A 20,327-nucleotide genomic window follows, 5' to 3' on the forward strand; every position below is an offset into this window, starting at 1 on the left:
TGTTTTATTTTATTTATTTTGAGAGAGAGAGAGAGAGAGCACACACGAGCAAGCACTTGCATGTGTGAGTGGGGGAGGGGCAGAGAGGAAGGGAAAGAGAAAATCCCAAGTAGGCAGGTTCCATGCTGCCAGCCACAGATCCCAACCCTGGGCTCGACCCCAGGAACCACGAGATCATGACCTGAGCCCCAGTGTTTATTCTTAAACAAAAGCATTTTGTGATTTCTTAAGGTCCTTGGGCTTCTTTTGTTTTCTTCCTTTTATTTTTGTTTGTTTTGTTTTGGCTCTGTGGCCATCTATATTATCATTTTTTTACCATTTGAGTGTCAAAATGGTCATCTGACAACTTTGAGTCTAAGCTTTGTCAAGAAATCAGGGCTGAAATTCTTTTTGTTCAGTATCTATTGGCTTCTGTTTTCAGTATTGAAGGGCAAACGACTCTCAAGCCCTTGCCCTTTTCCTTGTCTGAAAAATGTGAAGATAAGTGAAAACTGGAGTTTTCCAAGTAAACCTCTACTGAGTGAGTGCCTGCTCTGTGCCAGACATTGTATGCTAGGATGACTTCTAGTAAAGGGATTCAGGAAGGGCATTTACTCTTTCAGTGACTGGAGTTCAATTTCCCTTGTTATCATGCTGATCAATGTACCCTGGCAGGCAGTGTGAATGATTAAGAGAAGCTAGAGCCACACTGTCTTGTCACTTACGTAGCTGATAACAGATTCAGGACAAGGACCCGAGTCTTTTACTTTCCGGTACAGTAATTAGTCCGAGAACCAAAGAAGTTGAGATGTTTTGTCATTCTTTTTCACAAAAAGAACATTTTTCCACAAAACAAAAAGACAGCTAATTGGAATTAAACTTTCTAAGAGATTTCAACTAATAATTCCAAATAACAGAACTTTCAAATAATCAGAATCTTTATAAATCAGAATTAAAATAAATGCTAAGCAAAAACAAATAAACCCTTCTCAACGTTGTATAATTGAGTGCATGGGAAACTTCCTAATTATATTTTTCCTTCATTTTTATATTACCTCACAATCACCCCAGCTTGCTAGGTAGCAACATTATTATGGAACTAGCTCAGAATATGCTATACTGTAATCAGCTTTGATGACAGAAAACCCAGCAGGGATGGGCTCCTGAGTGGCTCAGTCAGTTAAGTACCTGACTCTTGATTTCAGCTCAGGAGATGATCTCATGGTTTGTGAGATCGAGCCCAGCATTGGGCTCTGTGCTGACAGCTGGAGTCTGCTTGGGATTCTCTCTCTGCCCCTCTCCTGCATGTACACACATGTGCTCTCTTTCTCTCTCTCTCTCTCTCTCTCTCTAAATAAATAAATAAATAAATAAACAAAACACAACAAAACAAAACAAAACCCCAGCAAGCACATGAATGAGAGGAAAGGTTTTTCTCTACTGCCCCTAGATGGAGCATATGAAAATATGTTTCTATCTGCAATGGATTCCTAACCCTTGCCAAAGGAACAATAAATAACACTTACAAAAATATAATCTTCATGCACGTTGCTAGGTTTTTCCGTTTTGAGCCTTTTTCTTTATAATACATAACCATAAAAAAACCACTGAGAGAGATGCGGAGATAAGAAATAGGGAGAGGAAATCAGTAGTGTGAGTAAATGGGAAATTGATATTATCGTTAAGGAATTAGATATGGTAGTAAATCTACCGAATTACTAGAAGAGAAAAGGTATTTGAATATTCACCAGGAAGGGATTCCAGTTAGCCACAAAGTATACTAAAGTACTTCCAATTCTAAAATCCCCTATTTTTATTTTCCTCAGAAGTGGGCATTTCAGTGTTGATCCTCAGAAAGTTTTCTACTGAATGAAGTGATCATTTCCCAAAAATTTATTTGGAGAATAAATTCGCCCCCCAAATAGTCTGTTTATGTTGTGTGCTTTGACTTACTACCCTCGTCCCTGTGTTCTTTGGTGTCTCATTATCAGCAAGTCCAGTATCCATCTCTGATGATATTTCTGATTTCCTGAAAATGAACCCTGGGTCTACCTGGAGAATCTTGTAAATCTCTGTAGGTACTCTTGTATGTACTCAGTAAAATATAGATATGTGAAGTATCAAAAACATATGTTACTGTTTTCCTGCCAGGGCTGGTCTGGTGGCCACCTGGCCATCTGGTTGTCCCGCCCCGTTGTTCCTCCTCCCTTGCGAGCTCTCCCCTCCTCCTGTGCTACAGGCCCACCAGCCTTCTCTCCCTCTCTGGATCACGCCAGGCTCATTTCTGCCCCTGGGCCTTTGTACTTGTATGACCTGGCAGGAATGCTCCTACCTGTTTCTGGGCAGAGTTAGTTGCTCATGGTTTTCAAATACCACCTCCTCAGAAAGCTCCTTCCTGAGCTCTCGGTATCTCTTGGAGCTCTAGCTCCCTGTTATGATCTGTCACAGACCCCTGCATACTTCCTTTCCAGCACGTCCTCATACTTATTTCCCCCACTAGAATATAAAACTCTATGCAGGTAGGGACATAATAGGCTCTGAAGCATTTGACGAATGATTGAATACATGAATTTTAAAAACCAACATCAAGGTCGTGAGGCTTCCTGGAAAAGGGTATTTGAGCTAATTTTGCAATGTGGACTGTGTGAAGCTAGCAAAGGATAGCAAAAGCAGGGAATTGGTGAAGAGAGGTTTGTGTAAAGGCAGTGTTATAAAATGGTAAGCTTCGGAATGGAGGTGGGCCTGTGCATGTCTGCACGGGGCTGTGAGAGAAATCGGGGTAAATAAAGAATAAGCTTTGGGGAACCAAGGAAAGCTTTTAACTAGGGGAGGGCATGATGACAATAAACAGTGTGGCGTCTGGTAGATGAGTAAGACAGCACTCAGTAATCGCTAAGGAGCAAAAATGTCCACACCCCAGTTCCTGTCTTGTTGACTTTTTTGCCTCATCAGTGACTAAGCTCATTAATGCCCCAGAGTGAAACAATATAAGGAGAAATTAGATCTGTTCGGTTAGGAGATATCTACTGGGGCCCACTCTGTGTCAGGCATGTACCTCTAAGACGATGGGCTGTGGAGAGCAGTGTGCATGAGACTATGTAGTGTTGGTTTTGCACACCTCGAGTGAGGCACAGCTGGAGAGATGGATACTTGAATCGGTGAAGACAAAGCTGGCAAACGCTCGTCTCCTTAAGTAGGAGGGAGATGTTATTTAATTTAATAAATGTACTCAGCTTATTTACTACCCTGCACAGTAATAATTACGTATCTGGAAATAACTACAGATAAGAAATGCAGCTCTTCAAATCCGTGCTTCTTTTAAGAGACTCCAAGAGCTGGGTGGAAGCATATGTTGTTTTCTTGGAAGTTTTGCTTCCGATATGTCATTTGTTCTCGGGAGACCAGTTTTATTCTTCTGCCTGGACCTCCACACATCACACATTCCAGCTGTGACATCCTTAGATTACTTACGTCACAACTTTTACCTTGTTTTGAAACTGAACTGGGGTACAGTGGCTGATTTCACTAGTTTTACATTTATTTATAAAGACGAATTCTAGTGAATTCAGTCAGCAAATGTGTTGTTTGTTTTGCACGAAAAGTGGGATATTTCAGTCTGGAAACTAGTTCATATCGTTATGGCCACAGAAAAGGAAATCATTTTTTTTAAGAATATCAGTGTTCGGAGCTGTTGCTTATTGATAGGGAAAGGGTAGTTGCCATAGCGATCTAACAGCCTCTGGAGGGAATGTGGTCATGGCCTGAAGCATCCGGCAACCCACCCAGTTTGCAGAGCCCCTCTGAAAAGAATTTCCTTCCATGGAGATTATTTCAGTTACTGAAATAAAAATAGTTTAGTTTCTGTAAATTCAGATTTGTCCATAGATTTGTTTTGCACACTTACTGACTGTAACTAAAAGAAACGCATTTACAATAAACACAGCATATGTGATTTTCTTCAGGAATGAGGTTAACTATACTGCACGTTAATTATTCCACAAATATGTTCTCAAACACAACAAAGCAACTTTGACTTTTCTTGCGTGAGGAATAGAGCTTGAAAACCAGTTCAACAAGATGCTGATCGAATGCATTTATCACTGTTTGGGGTTTTCAGAGTTTCCGTGAGTATCCGTAGGTGGAAGAAACTCTCATGACATATAGAAATCTGTTCAAGCTGTGCTGGGTGAAAATACCCGTATATAATACTTATTTAACAGTAACATAAACCTGTAATCGGTAGTTCTGAATCCGAAATTGCTCACAGGGCAGATTGATGTGTGAACACTGTATTTACAGGACCAAGACCGCACATTTGCTCTGCAGCTGTGTTTAATGGTTATCAGTTTGGCACGCAGCATGATTGTCTTGGAGGGAGAATAGACACTTCAGATCCCCTTCGGCAATTCTGAAGTAACTGAAGTACCTACTGCTGAAGTGAATCATACACACTTAATTAGATTTGCTACATAATTAGCATTTGAGGAAACCTAAGGAAAATCCTCGTGGGTTGGTGATTTGTTTTGTCAGACATATAAGCATGCTCATTCAGGGGACTGAGAATTGAAAATGATGAAATTTTAATGCATCCTAACTCAGATATATTATATACATATATGATTTTTTAATTGAGCTTTTAAATGTGAGATTTTCTTCGGGATGTCTGGAGTTCTTGTCCCAGACAACTGGGACCTATCTGTTTGCACGCACGGGGATGGACCCGTCCACACACAGTCATGTCCACTTGGTGGCACTTATGTGTGTGCAACTAGCTTTACACCTATAATGAGAGCCCACAGCTATTTAATAAACACCCCAGTGCCAGCTGTGGAGCCTGTGCCAGTAACCACTAATTGAAGCCAGTGAGTACAGTCTGAGACAGGGAGACCCCATACTGCACTTAAATTTACACTTTAATTTCAGATTAATTTAATTGCAATGTCTTATTTGTTGATTGTTGTTTTAATTGCAAAAAAAAAAAAAAAAAGAATTTAATCTTATTCTCAAAAGACATTTCTTTACTCCAGGAATTTTTTTCAGTACTGTTAGAGCTCTACTAAGTGAGTTAACCGTGGAGAATAGCTATAAAATATTTACTGCAAGGAGAGGATTAAATTTCATATTCCAATTTAAGTTAAAAGCTAGGGCAAAACTTGTAAACCTGTGTGTATTTAAACTATTTTTCCAATCTATCAAAAAGCTGTCACATTCTTATCAAATCACTTAGCTACTTAAGTTAAATCTCGATTTTCCCATAGATAAGGAAATGAAAGGAAGCGAGTTTCATTTCCTAGTGAAGCACTTAAATTATTGTCTTTACTCTTACAGTAAAAGAAACTTTAAGCTCCCAGCCTAACCACTGGTGGAACATTCAGGTTTTTTCCTCAGAATTCAAAGTCAGTTTCAGAACTCACAGTGGCAGTTTGTGCCCTGCACTCAATCAAACCAATAGTAGAAACAAGATCTATTCATGTCCTCCCTTCCCCTCATTTTCCCGTCTTCTCCCCAACAAGTATCTAAAAGAAGCCAAACAAATAAATCTGAGCTTAATCTGCTGTACCTCTAGAGACCCATCTCTTCCTAATGACCACTGTGACCCAAGACTCTATACTGCTAATAAGCTTTTTATTAGACTTAATATATATACATACATACATATATATATGTGTGTATGTGTGTATATATATATATATATAGGACTTGGCATAAACCAGTAGACAATTCCACCAGTTTGTCTTTCACAGGTATAATGAGAGCACTAAATACAAATTTTGCCCTATATCCAAGCAGTATTCTCTTGCCTACTCATAAATCTAAAGCCCTGTGCAGGATACCTAAGAGTAAGCAGCAGAGCTGGTTTGAATACCAACAGAACTGTGGGCACCTGCGTGATGTTGGCCACCTCACTTAACCTTTGCCAGTGGCAAGGTTCGCTTTGACACTCCATAGGGTTGTTGAAAGAATTGAGACTACATAAATAATTATACTTGTTTATTATTAAACAAGAACATCTCTTTGGTTACTATTTAGTAAATGTCTGGGCTTTTTATTCTCTGTAAACATGTACATATTCCTTTTTCTGAAGTGACAGGCATATGGACAAATACATTTCTTTTCCTGTAAGCCTCCATATTGTTTCTCGGGATATTCACGAGGATGTGTTGATACATACAGAATTATTTGTGTCCATGTGTCTATGCCCAGTAGGGAAACGCCTGTGATCTCTGTGGGGGAATCCGTGCTATGTATTTTAGCCTGATTCCTCATTGAGGGACCTGATTGAACTTTTATAGAGTTCAGCCTCAAGTAAGTAGATAAAAAATAGTAAGTAAATGCTTTGGTCCATTTAAATAAACTGTGTGAACATCACCCTTTTACAGAAACTACATAAATTGAGTTCATCCAAAAACAGTACCTTTGGCATTTTTAATATTATATTTTTGCACTTAACTATGAAATTATCCAGAACCAGGTCCCAGTTACTAACCACCTTTCACTAGTGTGTCTGTTGTTTTATCAGGCTTATTAGAAGTTTGTCCACAGTGAGCATGCAATATAGTCTTTGTGAGAATTGGGTTCATCTTACCTGCATACAATTTACCCAGTTATAGGAGTAAAAAAAGGAAGTATGTGGATTTTTCCCCTTATTCTGAAATATCTCTTATTCTTGAAATTCTGAAAAGGTGTGTATGCAAAAACATAGACATTTAATTTGAAAAGCTTCTTTGTAAGAAATATGAACCAACTTTAAAGGTAGAAATATAGATCTGTAAATACAGTAAAGAGGAAAATATATTTTGGATTCTGCATTTTATTTTAATTGAATGCAGACAACAATTACAAGTGCTAGATTTGTTTTAATGAAAAGGTTAAACTCATCCTATTAGCAAAAGTCATCTGCATGTAAATAATGAGAGCCCTAACAAGCCTCTTCTTACTTAGGTCAGAGACTCCTGCCAAAAACTTGTTTGCTTTGTTAATTTGTTCAGTTATTAAACTTTGGGAGGGCTGCTACTGCAGGGATCCAATTAACACATTTTTGCCTACATCTCCCTAATAATTGATGATAGCCTTAGAACATTCATTTCTGTTGTGCTTTTCTTAGTAAAATTGTAGTTATCTGGTGACCAGAATTAAAGTGCTGAAAAATAAACTGGTCTAATTTATTCATTCAGCAAAACCCAGCTTAAAGGCTATGTCGCTATGACACCCAAGATTAACTTTAAAAAAAAAAAAAAGTGTGTTTAATTTCAGTAAAAACATTGACACATCTCTTTGGGCATTCTGTAGATAAAATAAAATTGATTTTTCCCTTTTCCTTGCCTTTTCTACATTTAGCAAGTTGCTTTAGCATGTTTTAAACATAAACTAAAACATAAACTAGAAATTTGACATATTTAAAGAAAATGAAAAAGCAGTAAACACACACACACACACACACACACACACACACACACATGAAACTTTATATTGTAACAAGAAATCATTCATAGAATAGCAAATATTTTAGCCATCATTTCTTTATCCAGCTTCTCAAGCTTTTTAGAAAGATGGTGCTAAATAGGGGCTAGTAGTTTCGTTTTGTGATCAGCCTCAAAACTTAAAAACAGGTTGCAAAATTGGGACAGTGACAGATCCTAATAGAAGTTTTCCTAGTGCAGGTTCAGTTTTCCAAATTCTAAAAGAATCTACTTTTTGTGTCACGAGACAAAGGAATCATTAAGCTGCTCTTGCCAAGGATTGATTTCTGCCTTCCGAGGACCATTTGGTAGCAGTAGAATTCTATAGGAATAATTTTATGGTAAAGACAATCAGAAAAACGGAATGCTTTATAAAATCATCAAAAGTTGCTTTATAGGAGTATTTGAAGTTTCCTGTTGTCAAACAAAAGCAAGAATCCTACCTGACAGAGAGTGGTTTGTTCGTGAGACGACCCAGTACTGCACGCCGCTTATGTTTATCGTTACGCACCCACATTCTCAGGAAATTCCACTTTCAAACTTTGCTGCTGCCGATGCTTTCTTCTATAGGGAAGAATTGTGAACTATAAAATTTGAGAAGCTTCAGCGTCTGTGGAAATTTGAGAGCATTGCCTTTTTTCCCCCTCTCTATTGAATACGAATTGTTTTAACAAAAGCATTGTTGCCGCGGTACGTTTTGAATGTCTGCACATTTATATATCTGCACATAGGATATCTGAAAAGAATCTTAACTTTAAATTTTGAACTTTTAAAGCCTCAGAACAGAACAGACTGACTGCTGCAAATAAGCACGACGCTTCTTTGCAGGAAGACTTAATGAAGAAATGACCTTTTTAGCTGCTGTTTCTCACCGTGCTGGTCAGGTGAAGGTGATGCAGCAGCTCAAGACAGTATCTGGGGCAAAGTTGGGAAGCAGAACCAAACTTTTACCGGTTTTACCTGGAAAACCAAAGTGGTTTGGATGGGGTGCTAGTTTTACCTCTGTGGTTGCTAATTTAGTTTTTATGAACAACAAAATGAGTTAGTGTTTGTAAAGTAGTTAGTTCAGTCCCTGGGCCATAATGAACACTATGTACTTTCTTAAAAAGTGGTTTTAGAAAACATCAGAAATTGTAGACATGAGTTATCACTTACTTTCACTTATTTTCTGATTTTAAAACAGTGAAATTTATAAAAGCCATCTTCTGAGAAACAAAAGCAATCCCTTTTATATAATAGTTTGTTTTAATGTTATAGTTTGATTTTAAAATGTGTTCTACTTTAGTTTCCACAGTTAATATGTTGAGATTCATAGATAATTTTATAGTAACATGTTTATATCTTAACGACTATAGAATTTGAGGCATGAATCGTTTGTATGCAGATTTTAATATCATACTCCAACTTTGTTTTAGGTAGCTAGACTATATCCAGGGAAACACATTTAGTTCAGAAATAATATTTCTAACTTCAGAAAATAAGCTTCCATTTTAAAAATGGAATTTGAATTTAAATGAAAATCCTAATTTAGAATTCAGCTCCATTCTTTAGCTAAAGAAATCGTAGAAAACAAAAATTGTACCAGATTGCCAGTAATTTGCATTCAAGAGGAAGAAATGGGTTTTTTTTTTTAAAGTCCTCAGATACTGAAGACATTTCAGCGAAGTTAAATAATAGAAATCTCAGCTTTTAATTTAGTCAAGATTATGATTCTACAGAGAAGCCTTGCTGAAATACATGTTTTTGGGACAGACTATACATGTTTTTAGGTATTATAGAAAGCTAGATAAAATTATATTACTCATATACTGTTTCAGTTAGTTGCACTGGTTCAGCTGTGTTTTAAACGTGAGAAGCTTCAAATCAACAAGTGTTTGTTGAATGCATCTTGTGTGCATATGGTATTAGAAACATAAAATAAACGTAACTCTAATGTTTGAGGGCAAATTAGGGACTGTGCTATCTGAAGATTTAATTTCATAGGTTTGTGTTATGTGGAAAATTGGTACAGCCTAATATGTCTTCTAAGCTATATTTTAAAAACATGATACGTACTACTTAAACCATTATTTAAATGAAAAATAGTATGTTACATTAGTAAAAGTTGTATTTATTTAATTCAGTAATGAAATTAATTTGGAGTTGCTGGCATAGTGCCTTCACAGGTTTCTGTGACTCATTTGCTAAGGAAGTGTGATTCAAGACACCAGAATCATTTTTTTCTCATCTGCTAAAGCTCATGTTTTGGCTATGGGCAAGTTTTGATGGCAGATTTAAATCAAATCTAAAACAAATATTCTCTGATAGTATTGGGAGGCTGGGTGATGTCTAGCCTTACATAGATAAGACTAATCAACTTAAGTCTCTAAGTTCATTGACTTTATGGCTATCAAGTTTACATCATCTGGTATATTCAGGTCTTTTTCATATTTTTTAGAGTTTTACTCTTGCACTGCATATTATGACCTCTAGACAACTAATTGAACTTAGAAGCAAAATCTCTTGTTTTATTGTTAATTTAACAGTTTAACTAAATTAGGACTAAATGGTATTGGAATTCAGGTTGGAAAGTAAGCACATCCAAAATCATTTAAAGCTGTGTATTATTTTTTTTCTCCTAGAGAAGAAATGATAACTCTATGATCTATGTCTGGCTTGGTGCTTATTACATTTATAGCTTAATTTACTCCCATCCTATCCCCCTCTTGGAAACAAAATATATTCTCATAGTTTAAATGGGTTATTGGTGGCATAATAATGATTATGTGATATATTTGGGACCTTTTTGTTTGCAAAGTAATTGAAAAATCAATTTTCTGAGCTATAACTTTGAAATTAAGTAATGAACTGATGTTTCTCATTATTCCAAGGAGGAACATAAAATCTTGATTTATCAGGTAATCCTATAGGCAATGTATGCCTATTCTGACTTGTGATGTGTTTCTCATTACAGTGTCCTGCCTTTCTGACCTTCCATTAAATGTTTAGAAAAATTAGTTTTTCAGGAAAGTTTAAGTAATGTAAACAGCCTATATCAGCTATAAGAAATTAGGTATTTATACATAAAAAAACCCTGAAGTTTTCTTATCTCACTTTTAACTTTTTTTCACAACTTTCCAACTCAAGAAGGTATGTGGTCTTACACAATAGGCTGTATCCAACTTTCTGTCGTTAGAAGAACTGAATAAAAATTATCCAGAATTTTTCCTAGAAAGAAATCCAAGCCTAGGGTTGCCTTGAAATAAAAAGCAAAACCAAATGGTTACTTTAAAACTAAATTAAATGATACTGCATGGTCTTTATTCTTTACTGTTTTTCAAAGTATATATGCCCTGATTACATTCAATTAGGTTGGGCTCTTTTACTTGTAACCATCCAGTAGCTAACTGACAGCCTACTTTTCTATAGTGGCCCTGCTGGGAAATTATGTTCTTCTGGGGGAGAGGGGGTAGATTTTTTTAACCATTTCCAGAGCTCTTGACTTTCTTATCTAGCCACACAATCTGTTATTCCAGCCCCAGGAACTGGCAATTTGTGTCCACATTCCCTGACTCCCACCAGGGGGCAGCACCGGACCCTTTCTTTCCTTGAGGCCTGAATGTAGCCTGTTTCTCTCATAACCTCAGTGATTTCTACCCTCCTTCCTCATACAGCACTTAGTTATTTTTGGTATTTTCTTACATTTTTTAAGGCTTAGTAAGTCTCCAGTAACGGGTAGCTGTTCAGGCACAGTGCTATAAGGGATATTACTTCTCAGTGTTGACCGTTCTGTGTACCAGAATCTTCTCTTCATTGATGATTTGATCTATCATTTCAAATACTTTGTGTTTATTATAACTTAGAAAATCTTAAGAGAAAACAAAAACCTAGCAATTACTGAGCACTATGATGTGTCAAGCTTGAAACCTGGTACTCTTCATATGCTACTGCACAATCTGGAGACGCAAATAGGCAAAGTAACAATAGAGTTATGAAACAATAGGATAATATAATATTTTTCAATACCTCTAATTTGCTGTTGAGTAAACAGGGGCTTGGAGAAATGAAATCATAGGAAAACAAAGATTCCCTTTAAATGGACTTCCAAATTCCATGCTGTATCAATTATATTATACAGCTTTGCCATAAAAACAGTGAAAAGATTTGTGGAGAGAGTGATTGAAGCCACAATGTGGAATGCCTGAGACTGATTTCAGTGCCATAACTCCTGTGACATTGTGACAGGAGAATTTATGGTTGATATACTTAAAACTTTAATGGGGAGATGAGGTTACATGTTGAGAGATTTTGTGAGATCCCATGAAAGCTCTAATATATCCTTATTTGCATGCACATACTATACAATCTATATTACAGTCACTAAAACACAGGGCTGAATGTAGTACACTTAATTTTTAGAAATGTATTGCTAATTTTATTTTTCTTAAAACAATAATGGATCCAATTTAATTAATTTTTACTTGTTCTCTCTTACCTGCTAAAAAATCTGCAGGATCTCTGTCCTCTGCTATCTTAACAAGATACTTAAAACTTTTGTTTTGTTACAAATAGGCAAATAAAGAATATATTTCGTTCGCATCTATAGTTTTTATGATTTGGAATTGTTATTTCAGATTGTCTGCTTCCTTTTCTGGTTATAATATGCATAGCAACCCAGATGGCTAATATATAAACAATTTGAGTTATGTTGATTTAAATCACTTAGGGTAACTCAGGAGGTTGCGGATACCCGGGACCATCTGTTTATTGCTCTATGTGTGACTTTTAGGCTTACATGTGTGCTTTTCAAGTTCTTTACATGTCTTAGCCTCTGCCTTCCTTATGTATAAGACTGCATTTAACCCATTATGCCTCTTGAGACTCTGTTCTAAAACCTCCATCCCAGCCTGCTTTCTATTTTACCATTCTTCTTTATTCCTATTATCTATCTATCTATCTATCTATCTATCATCTTTCTTGTTATTACTATCCTCAATAGTCATTTTGCAGAAGAGTGACTAGGAACATGGGCTTTGCAGTCCAGTTGGAATCTTAATTGGCTATGTATGTAGCTATTTGACCTTGGACAAATTCTTTCACCTTGATTTCCTCATCTGTGAAATGGAATATAATACCTACCTCATAGATTTGTTAGAGATAAAATATAAAGTATAATTCATTAAGTACCATTCCTGTTACATCGTTAGTACTGGTTACTATTATTAACATTTTATTTTAAAGGTTTTTTTTCTTTGTTTGTTTTTTTGAAAGAGGGAGAGCAAGAGCAGGGGTGGGGCAGGGAGAGAGGGAGAGATAGAATCCCAAGCAGGCTCATGCTCTGTGTGGAGCCTCATGCGGGGCTTGAACTCATGAACCACAAGATCATGACCGGAGCCAAAACCAAGAGTCAGATGCTTAACTGACTGAACTACCCACGCGCCCTATTGTTAACATATTTTAGAAAAAAAAATTCTCATAATGACAGATATTCAGAAGTAAATTTTGAATACCATATACTAGAATGTCACACAATGGTCTTTTGGAAGGAATTTCTGTTTCCTTTTAAGCACCTGATTACTTAAGTGAAAGCACACACCACAACAAAATGTATGTAAGTGTAACTAGCCGATTGCTTCAGGGTTTATGTACACTCCTTCTCACTGGATCCATGGTGATACTTAGGACCATGAATAGCTGGAGAAAAGTTTCTCTTGGCACCTGTCTGGTTCTCTTCTGATGTCCCTGGTTACATATTACACTGTAATCTGCTTTGGAACCTCACAGTTACATCTGTAATTGTCCCATGTGGACTGAGCTGCTCCACATACAAGCTCTCCAAGGAGAGGAGCAGAAACCGGTGTTTCCCATGTTAGCCCTGTGCTGGACATGACCTGTAGTTCTCACAACTCTGTGGGTTAGGTAATTATTTCTTCTTTAATTTTATGTGGGTTACTATTTTTGAATGAAAAATCATCAGAGTTTTTATTTGTTTATTTTTGAGAGAGAGAGAGCATGTGTGTATAAGCAGGAGAGGGCCTGGGGGGGATGGTGGTGGGGAGAGAAAGAGAGAGAGACAAAGAGAGAGAGAGAGAGAGAGAGAGAGAGAGAGAGAGAGAGAGAGAGAAGAGAGAGAATCTTAAGTAGGCTCCACACCCAGCACAGAGAATCTTAAGTAGGCTCCACACCCAGCACGGAGCCCGACGAGGGGCTCCATCCCATGAACTATGAGATCATGATTTGAGCTGAAATCAAGAGGTGTCCACTTAACTAACTGAGCCATCCAGGAACTCCAAAAAAACATCAGTTTTTAAAATGAGTGTACTTATTCAGTCAATGGAAAAGAAAAATACAGTTAATCTGGCCTGTCTTGGAAATTCAGGTACATGGTTACTATAATTATGGTGTCATAATGTGGTATATAATAGAGATATGATTTCTGGAGGATTAATCTGGTACATTGATCTACAAATCTGCTGATGAAATTCAAATATTTTTTTGTAAATGTATGTGTGAGTATAGTTTCTGTATGAAAAAAACAGGGTGAACAAGGTTGCCCTGTTTTGATGGTTGCAGAAAGAAACATATAGCCACACATAAATCATTTGTGTATGAACCAGTTCAGTAGGAAGTCACTGTGTTAAATTATGGCAGCTGCTTGACCCAAACATCTTATTTCCAATCTCTTTACAAGAAGTTTTAACACAAGTCCGTGGAAGGAATAACTTAAATCCCTAATATTACTTCAGTTAGCAAAGCATTAAAATTCCAAACTGTTTCAGTTGGTTAGGGCCTATCCTTACAAAAATTGAGCCATAGTCCTCTGTCATCTATCCTTATATTATCATCCATGATTTTAAAATATACTTTATATATTTACATATAGTACTTTATAATCCTTTAATTCCATTTAATGTACAGTAATTATTTCCAAATTAAGGAAATGCTACATATAAAGTTACAAAACTAACATAAAATAGTAATTTTTATTCACATAAAGAAGGTGATCCTTTACTCTTTTATGTCAGTGTCATTTAATTACGAAAGTAATACTGTTTCATAAAAACTCAAACAATACATTTAAAGTGTGAAGTAGAGTCCTTTCTCGAAAACCTCTTTGCCTCAGAGGGTGACCACTGCTTATAGTTTAAGTGTGACATTTCAGACCTTTTTCTGTGCCCATGCAAACACACAGAAGTATCTTGTTTTTGTTTTTAAATTTATTTTTTTTAATTTACATCCAAGTTAGTTAGCATACAGTGCAACAATGATTTCAGGAGTAGGTTCCTTAATGCCTCTTACCCACTCAGCGCATCCCCCCTCCCACAATCCCTCCGGTAACTCTCTATTTTGTTCTCCATATTTAAGAGTCTCTTATGTTTTGTCCCCCTACCTGTTTTTTTTTTTTTTCATTACCTTTGCTTCCCTTATGTTCATCTGTTTTGTACACACAGATGTATCTTGTAAAGAGTGACTTTAACATTCTTGAGGAATTAGGAGCATTGCTGTTTGAAAAAAAAGTTTGGTGATGTTAGTCATTATGTTAAAAGGAGTCATTTTCACAAATACTGGCAGATCGTTCTGTTGTAGCCCAGCTTTCCAACTTTGAAAGAGCAGTATTTTATAGCAGGTGTATAGTCAAGGGCATTTAGTAAAATGTTTTACCTTTGATTTTCTGTACTTGCAGTTATGAAAAGTAAAATAATCAGGGAAGATGGGGAAAAGCCCATATCAATTAAAGTAATAAAACTGAGTTAATCCCACATCAACAATTTAAATCCCTTTAAAATTACTTGTTGCAGTCAAGAAACAATCCCCCTGTCTTCTTCTTTTTTTTTTTTAGCATATTAGTAGTGGAATTTCTTAGGTTACTCTTTAAGCCTTATGTATATAGTGTTCTCAAGTTGTTAATGAAGATTTCCTGTTGTGAGGAAAAACTAGCACTTACTTGGTGTTTGATAATATAAACCACAGTGGTTATGGGGGCAGAGTGAGGTCTGTTAATGGCCAGTTGTATCTTGATGCTAATTTGTTCTGTTCCCAGGCTCTTTCTGCCCTAATATGCTTGTCACTTGAAGAAATATCCACAGAGGATAGGTATTGAACATGAGTTGTCATGTTTCCTTCATGTAAAACTTTCTGCTCAAATGAAAATGTCAAAATAATACAATAGCCAACTATGGAAACAGCCCAAATGTCCATTGACTGATGAATGGTTAAAGATGTGGTGTATGTATATGGTGGCATGCATATATATACACACACATATTATAAATATGTAAAATATATTTTTAAATCATATATACACACACATGCACACACACACACACACACACAATGGAATATTGCTCAGCCATAAAAAGGAATGAAATCTTATCATTTGTGACGATGTGGATGGAGCTAGAGAGTATTATGCTAAGTGAAATAAGTTAGAGAAAGACAAATTCCGTATGATTTCGGTCATATGTGAAAATTAAGAAACAAAGGAGAGAGGCAAATCAAGAAACAGATTCTTAACTATAGAGGACAAACTGATGGTTACCAGAGGGGTCAGTGGGTGGGGAGGAGGGGTGAAATAGGTGATGGGGATTGAAGAGTGCACTTGTGATGAGCACCAACTATTGTACAGAAGTGTTGAGTCACTGTATTGTACACCTGAAACTAATATTATACTGTATGTTAACTGGAATTTAAACGAAAACTTTAAAAAAATAAAACACTTGTGTTAAGCAAAAAAAAAAAAATAAATAAAGTGCAGTTAAGTAAAATACGTAAGCAAAGGTGAACCTCAAATCCTTTGTAAAGCAAGGTAATGTAGAATGCAGGTGCATAAAAAAACCTAAGTGTTCTGTTGTTGTTGCTCTTGTTTTGTTTTGTTTTAGTGTAGCTGACACACAGTGCTACATTTGACACACAGTGCTACACAGGCATGCAACTTAGTAATTTGACAAGTTTATACATCATGCTATGTTCTCCACAAGTGTGGCTGCCTTCCATTACATGTCTATTACAGTATCATTGACTGTGTTCCTTACGCTCTGCTTTTTATTCCCGTGACTTACCTCATTCTCTAACTGGAGGCCTGTACCTCCCTCCCTCTCACTTTGCTCAACACCTCCACTCCCCTTCTTTCTGGCAACATTCGGAAAACACCTAAGATTTAATTTGAGGTAATAGCTGTGAATGGTAACATTAATATCATTTTCATAGGAATAGTTTAATCATATATCTTCAGATTTTTTTAACCTCCTAAAAATTTTAAGTATGAATTTGCCACCATTTGAATAACTTTTTTTTCCCCCGAAGATAATTTCCTACAGGATTCTTCTGTGGTTGGGATTTTACATTTTTGAACCAGAGCTCTAGCTTCATGGAGTTCATTGTCTCTCAGGAGAGACAGATAATTAGGCAACTTGCTGATCTTTCTGAGTTCAGTTCTGCGAGAGCTCAGGGCAGAAGCCCCTCTCTTATCAGTGGTGCAGGGTTGGGGAAGTGCCACCAAGGAAGGCTTCCCAGCAGAGGCGACTCCTAACATGATATCTGAGAGATGTGCACACATCAGTCAGGCAGAGAGTGATGGGCTTGGGCAGTGACTTGGGCAGGGGACCATCAGCATCTACAGAAGCCTAGCCATGAGAGAATGCAGGCACAGCTAAGTAACTGGTAGATGTTCAGTGTGGCTGTGTAGAATAATTACAAACATAGATTATGAACATAATGCATGTCCATTGCATACACAACTTGAAAAACACAGGAAACAAGAAAAAACATATACCATCACTAATTTCAAGCCGCAGAGTTTCCTGTGAACATTTCATTATGATTTTGTCATGACTTACACTTGTATTTGTAGGACAGCGTGTTTGGTATAATCCCAATTAGACTTAAGCAGTAGAGGTATGTGTAGGCATAAATTCAAATGCCTGTAGATGAAAACATTTTAAGTAAAATTGGGATCGAGCCCAACATGCTGTTTGTTACTTTATTTTTTAACTTTTTTTTTACATTAAAATATACTTAATTATTTTAATGCCCTTGGATAAAAGCGTATTCTAAATGAAAACATTTCATCTCTGTGAATAAAAGAGAATATTCTTGAAGTTAACTATCTGTGTTCTTCTCTGCAGGAAGAATGTTTCCTGAACCTAGAGGCTCCTATATCAAGAGTATGTGGGTATGACACACCATTTCCTCACATTTTTGAGCCATTCTACATCCCAGACAAATGGAAGTGCTATGATGCCCTCCGAAAAATGATCAACTATTAACCATATTGGTAAGTCTGCCCTGCATTTTGAGAAAGCTAGCATGCCACTCTCATGAATGTACCATTTTTACGAAATTTTTTAAAGTTTATTTATTTTTGAGAGAAAGAGACAGAACACGAATGGGGGAGGGGCAGAGAGAGAGGGAGATACAGAATCCGAAGCAGGCTCCAGGCTCCGAGCTGTCAGCACAGAGCCCGACATGGGGCTTGAACCCACGAACCCTGAGATCATGACCTGAGCCAAAGTCGGACGCTTAACTACCTGAGCCACCCAGGGGCCCCACCCATGAATGTACTATTAACCAATGGCAATGGTCATCAATGTGTTGGCAATTTCTAAAACAAAATGTGGACTTAAGAAAAAAGTTCACATTCATAGTGGTATATTTACATTGAATAGAAACACATCGATTATTATTATCTGATGTATTATCGGATATCTATAAAACAGATGTGTGCACATATTAACATTGAGGAATCAATAAAGAGGAAGGTGCATATGCTCTGTGCCATGGTTGGATTGCAAATACACCTTACTCCACTGTTCCAGGTTTATCCTCATTTCTGTATATTTTTACCAGCTATTTAAATTGTTCATGCAGAGGGTTAATTTCTGTTATTTAAAAATGGGCCTTCAAGCACCATTAATGTGGACTCCAGTGAATTAAACTATATGATGATCCATAACATACAATTTGTATTATCTAAAAACAGGTTTGTTGAGCAGGAAACTTATTTATTGTGTATAGGGAAGTTTTACTTAAAAGAATCCAGAACCACCGCCATTTCCAGATTCCTTTCTGGCAAGTGAATGTTTTGGCTTTTTTAAAGTTTATTTATTTATTTTGAGGGGGGGGGCGGGTAGAGAGAGAGGGAAAGAGAGAGAATCCCAAGCAGGCTCTGCACTGTCAGCACAGAGCCCAACACAGTGCTGCAACCCACGAACTGTGAGATCAGGACCTGAGCTGAAATCAAGAGTCTGACACTTAACCGACTGAGCCACCCAGGCTCCCCCAAGTGAATGTTTTTATTTCTTTTTTCTTTTAAAGTGAATGTTTTTAAATTGTGGATAATAAACTGATATTTATTCATTACGATTTTTCATGTCATGCTTACCCCTTTGGCAGTATTGTTCTAGCAAAAATGAATACCATTAAAAACCGTTTCGTTTTCAGGGCTTTAATATAGAAGTTACTATCACTGACACACTGCTTTATTTTATCTTGACATTTTTGAAATACATAGATAGGATTAAATTTTAGATTTAACATTTGAATATTAACATGTGATATTTACATTTTAATATCTATAAATAGTAATAACAATACATTTTGAAGAACCACCATCTTGCTAAGAAAAAAGGAGAATAGACTCTGTGTAGTAATGTAAGCACATACTTCTTCAAGATAAGAAATTCTGTAATTCTTGAATTCTGTGTTTGAGGAGTAAACCTAGCCCACCTAAAAGCAGAGAGATACCTTTAAATTTGTACACAGAGAGAAAAAAATCCGCCCCCCATCTGCCACTGTGATCCCCAATTTTTTGCAGTTCTATTTTGACAATGTTGCAGATGTAAATTTGGGCCATTAGTCCCAAACACCAGGAACATATCCCTGGTGTTCTTTCAGACAATAGTAGATCTGGTGTCCTCTGAATGTCTATGAAAGCCACTGGCTTCTACAGTAAGTCACACTTACGACTAGTTAGAGGAACGCCATCTTTGTTGTCCATCCTATACATTCCATGGACTATCTCTAATGGACAGTCAAGGTAATAACAATGTGTGGCCATAGTATGTAGGTGCTGATTTAAATTTGGATATATATTTCTTTTTAAACATAAAAAAATGTGTAAGCCTATCATGAAAACATGACAAAAGAAGAAATAGTTTTTCTGTGCTTAAAGCAAAATATGGCATTGAGGAAAATAGTCATGCAGTTAAGAAATCTGTTAGTTCGTGGTGGCCAGAATGTCTATAATTGTTATTGAATTTCTTTTACAGAAAAACTGGAAGATTGTGACTAGATACGGAAATATTTTTCTGAACATTTTTCTTTTTATTTCCTCAGACTTCTCTCTTCTTGAAAAGAGTTTTTATGAACTGAACCACCTTGGATATTGGCTGAAAATTTTAAATTAGTTATGGTATTAACACATATGAATCGATGATTTCCAGTAAGAGTGTCTCAGATTAACTTTTTTAAATGTTCCACTTGGTAGTCTTATCAATTCCATTTAATTACATCTGTAAATATTGGATTGGGATAATATTCAATAAAGCAAAATCAGATTGTCCTCAGGTCATGTGTCCTTTTTTTTTTTTTTTTCATTAGTTAAAAGAATTTTAGTCAGAGTAATAGATTATCTTGTCAATTAAATCTGAATGAAAGTGAAATGTTTAGAAATGCAGATTTTCAAGTTCATTATATTTATTATAGTTCTTTGTGGTTAAGATGGTTATATGTATGAAACTTGTGGAATATTTTTCCTCGTCCTTCTCTCTTGTCTCAACAAGATCCACTAATGGACATACTCACTTTTTCTCCAGAAGCTGGCAGGCGTGGCAGGATTATCCTTGCTGCCTCGCTTCCCAATTGTGGGAGCTGGACAGTATGAGCCTTTTTTTTGTTATAAAATTGCCAAGC

General features: G+C 36.5%; 1 protein-coding gene across 2 annotated transcripts in view; it reads left to right on the plus strand.

Moving 5' to 3' along the window:
* BCKDHB (branched chain keto acid dehydrogenase E1 subunit beta) overlaps window positions 1-19,981 on the plus strand; it is a 210,429-nt gene extending 190,448 nt beyond the window's left edge. The window contains exons 10-11 of one of the 2 annotated variants that reach the window (XM_086707298.1): window positions 17,543-17,691; window positions 19,685-19,981. In XM_086707298.1, the coding sequence (XP_086563424.1) occupies window positions 17,543-17,683 (141 nt within the window). In that variant the 3' untranslated portion in view covers window positions 17,684-17,691; window positions 19,685-19,981. The remainder of the gene's footprint in view (window positions 1-17,542; window positions 17,692-19,684) is intronic. The other variant, XM_025925297.2, reaches the window with a different exon arrangement.
* Window positions 19,982-20,327: the final 346 nt, after the last annotated feature.

The sequence above is a fragment of the Puma concolor genome, chromosome B2 (assembly GCF_028749965.1).
Source record: "Puma concolor isolate L17-30 chromosome B2, mPumCon1.1.hap2, whole genome shotgun sequence".
NCBI classification, from domain to species: Eukaryota; Metazoa; Chordata; class Mammalia; order Carnivora; family Felidae; genus Puma; species Puma concolor.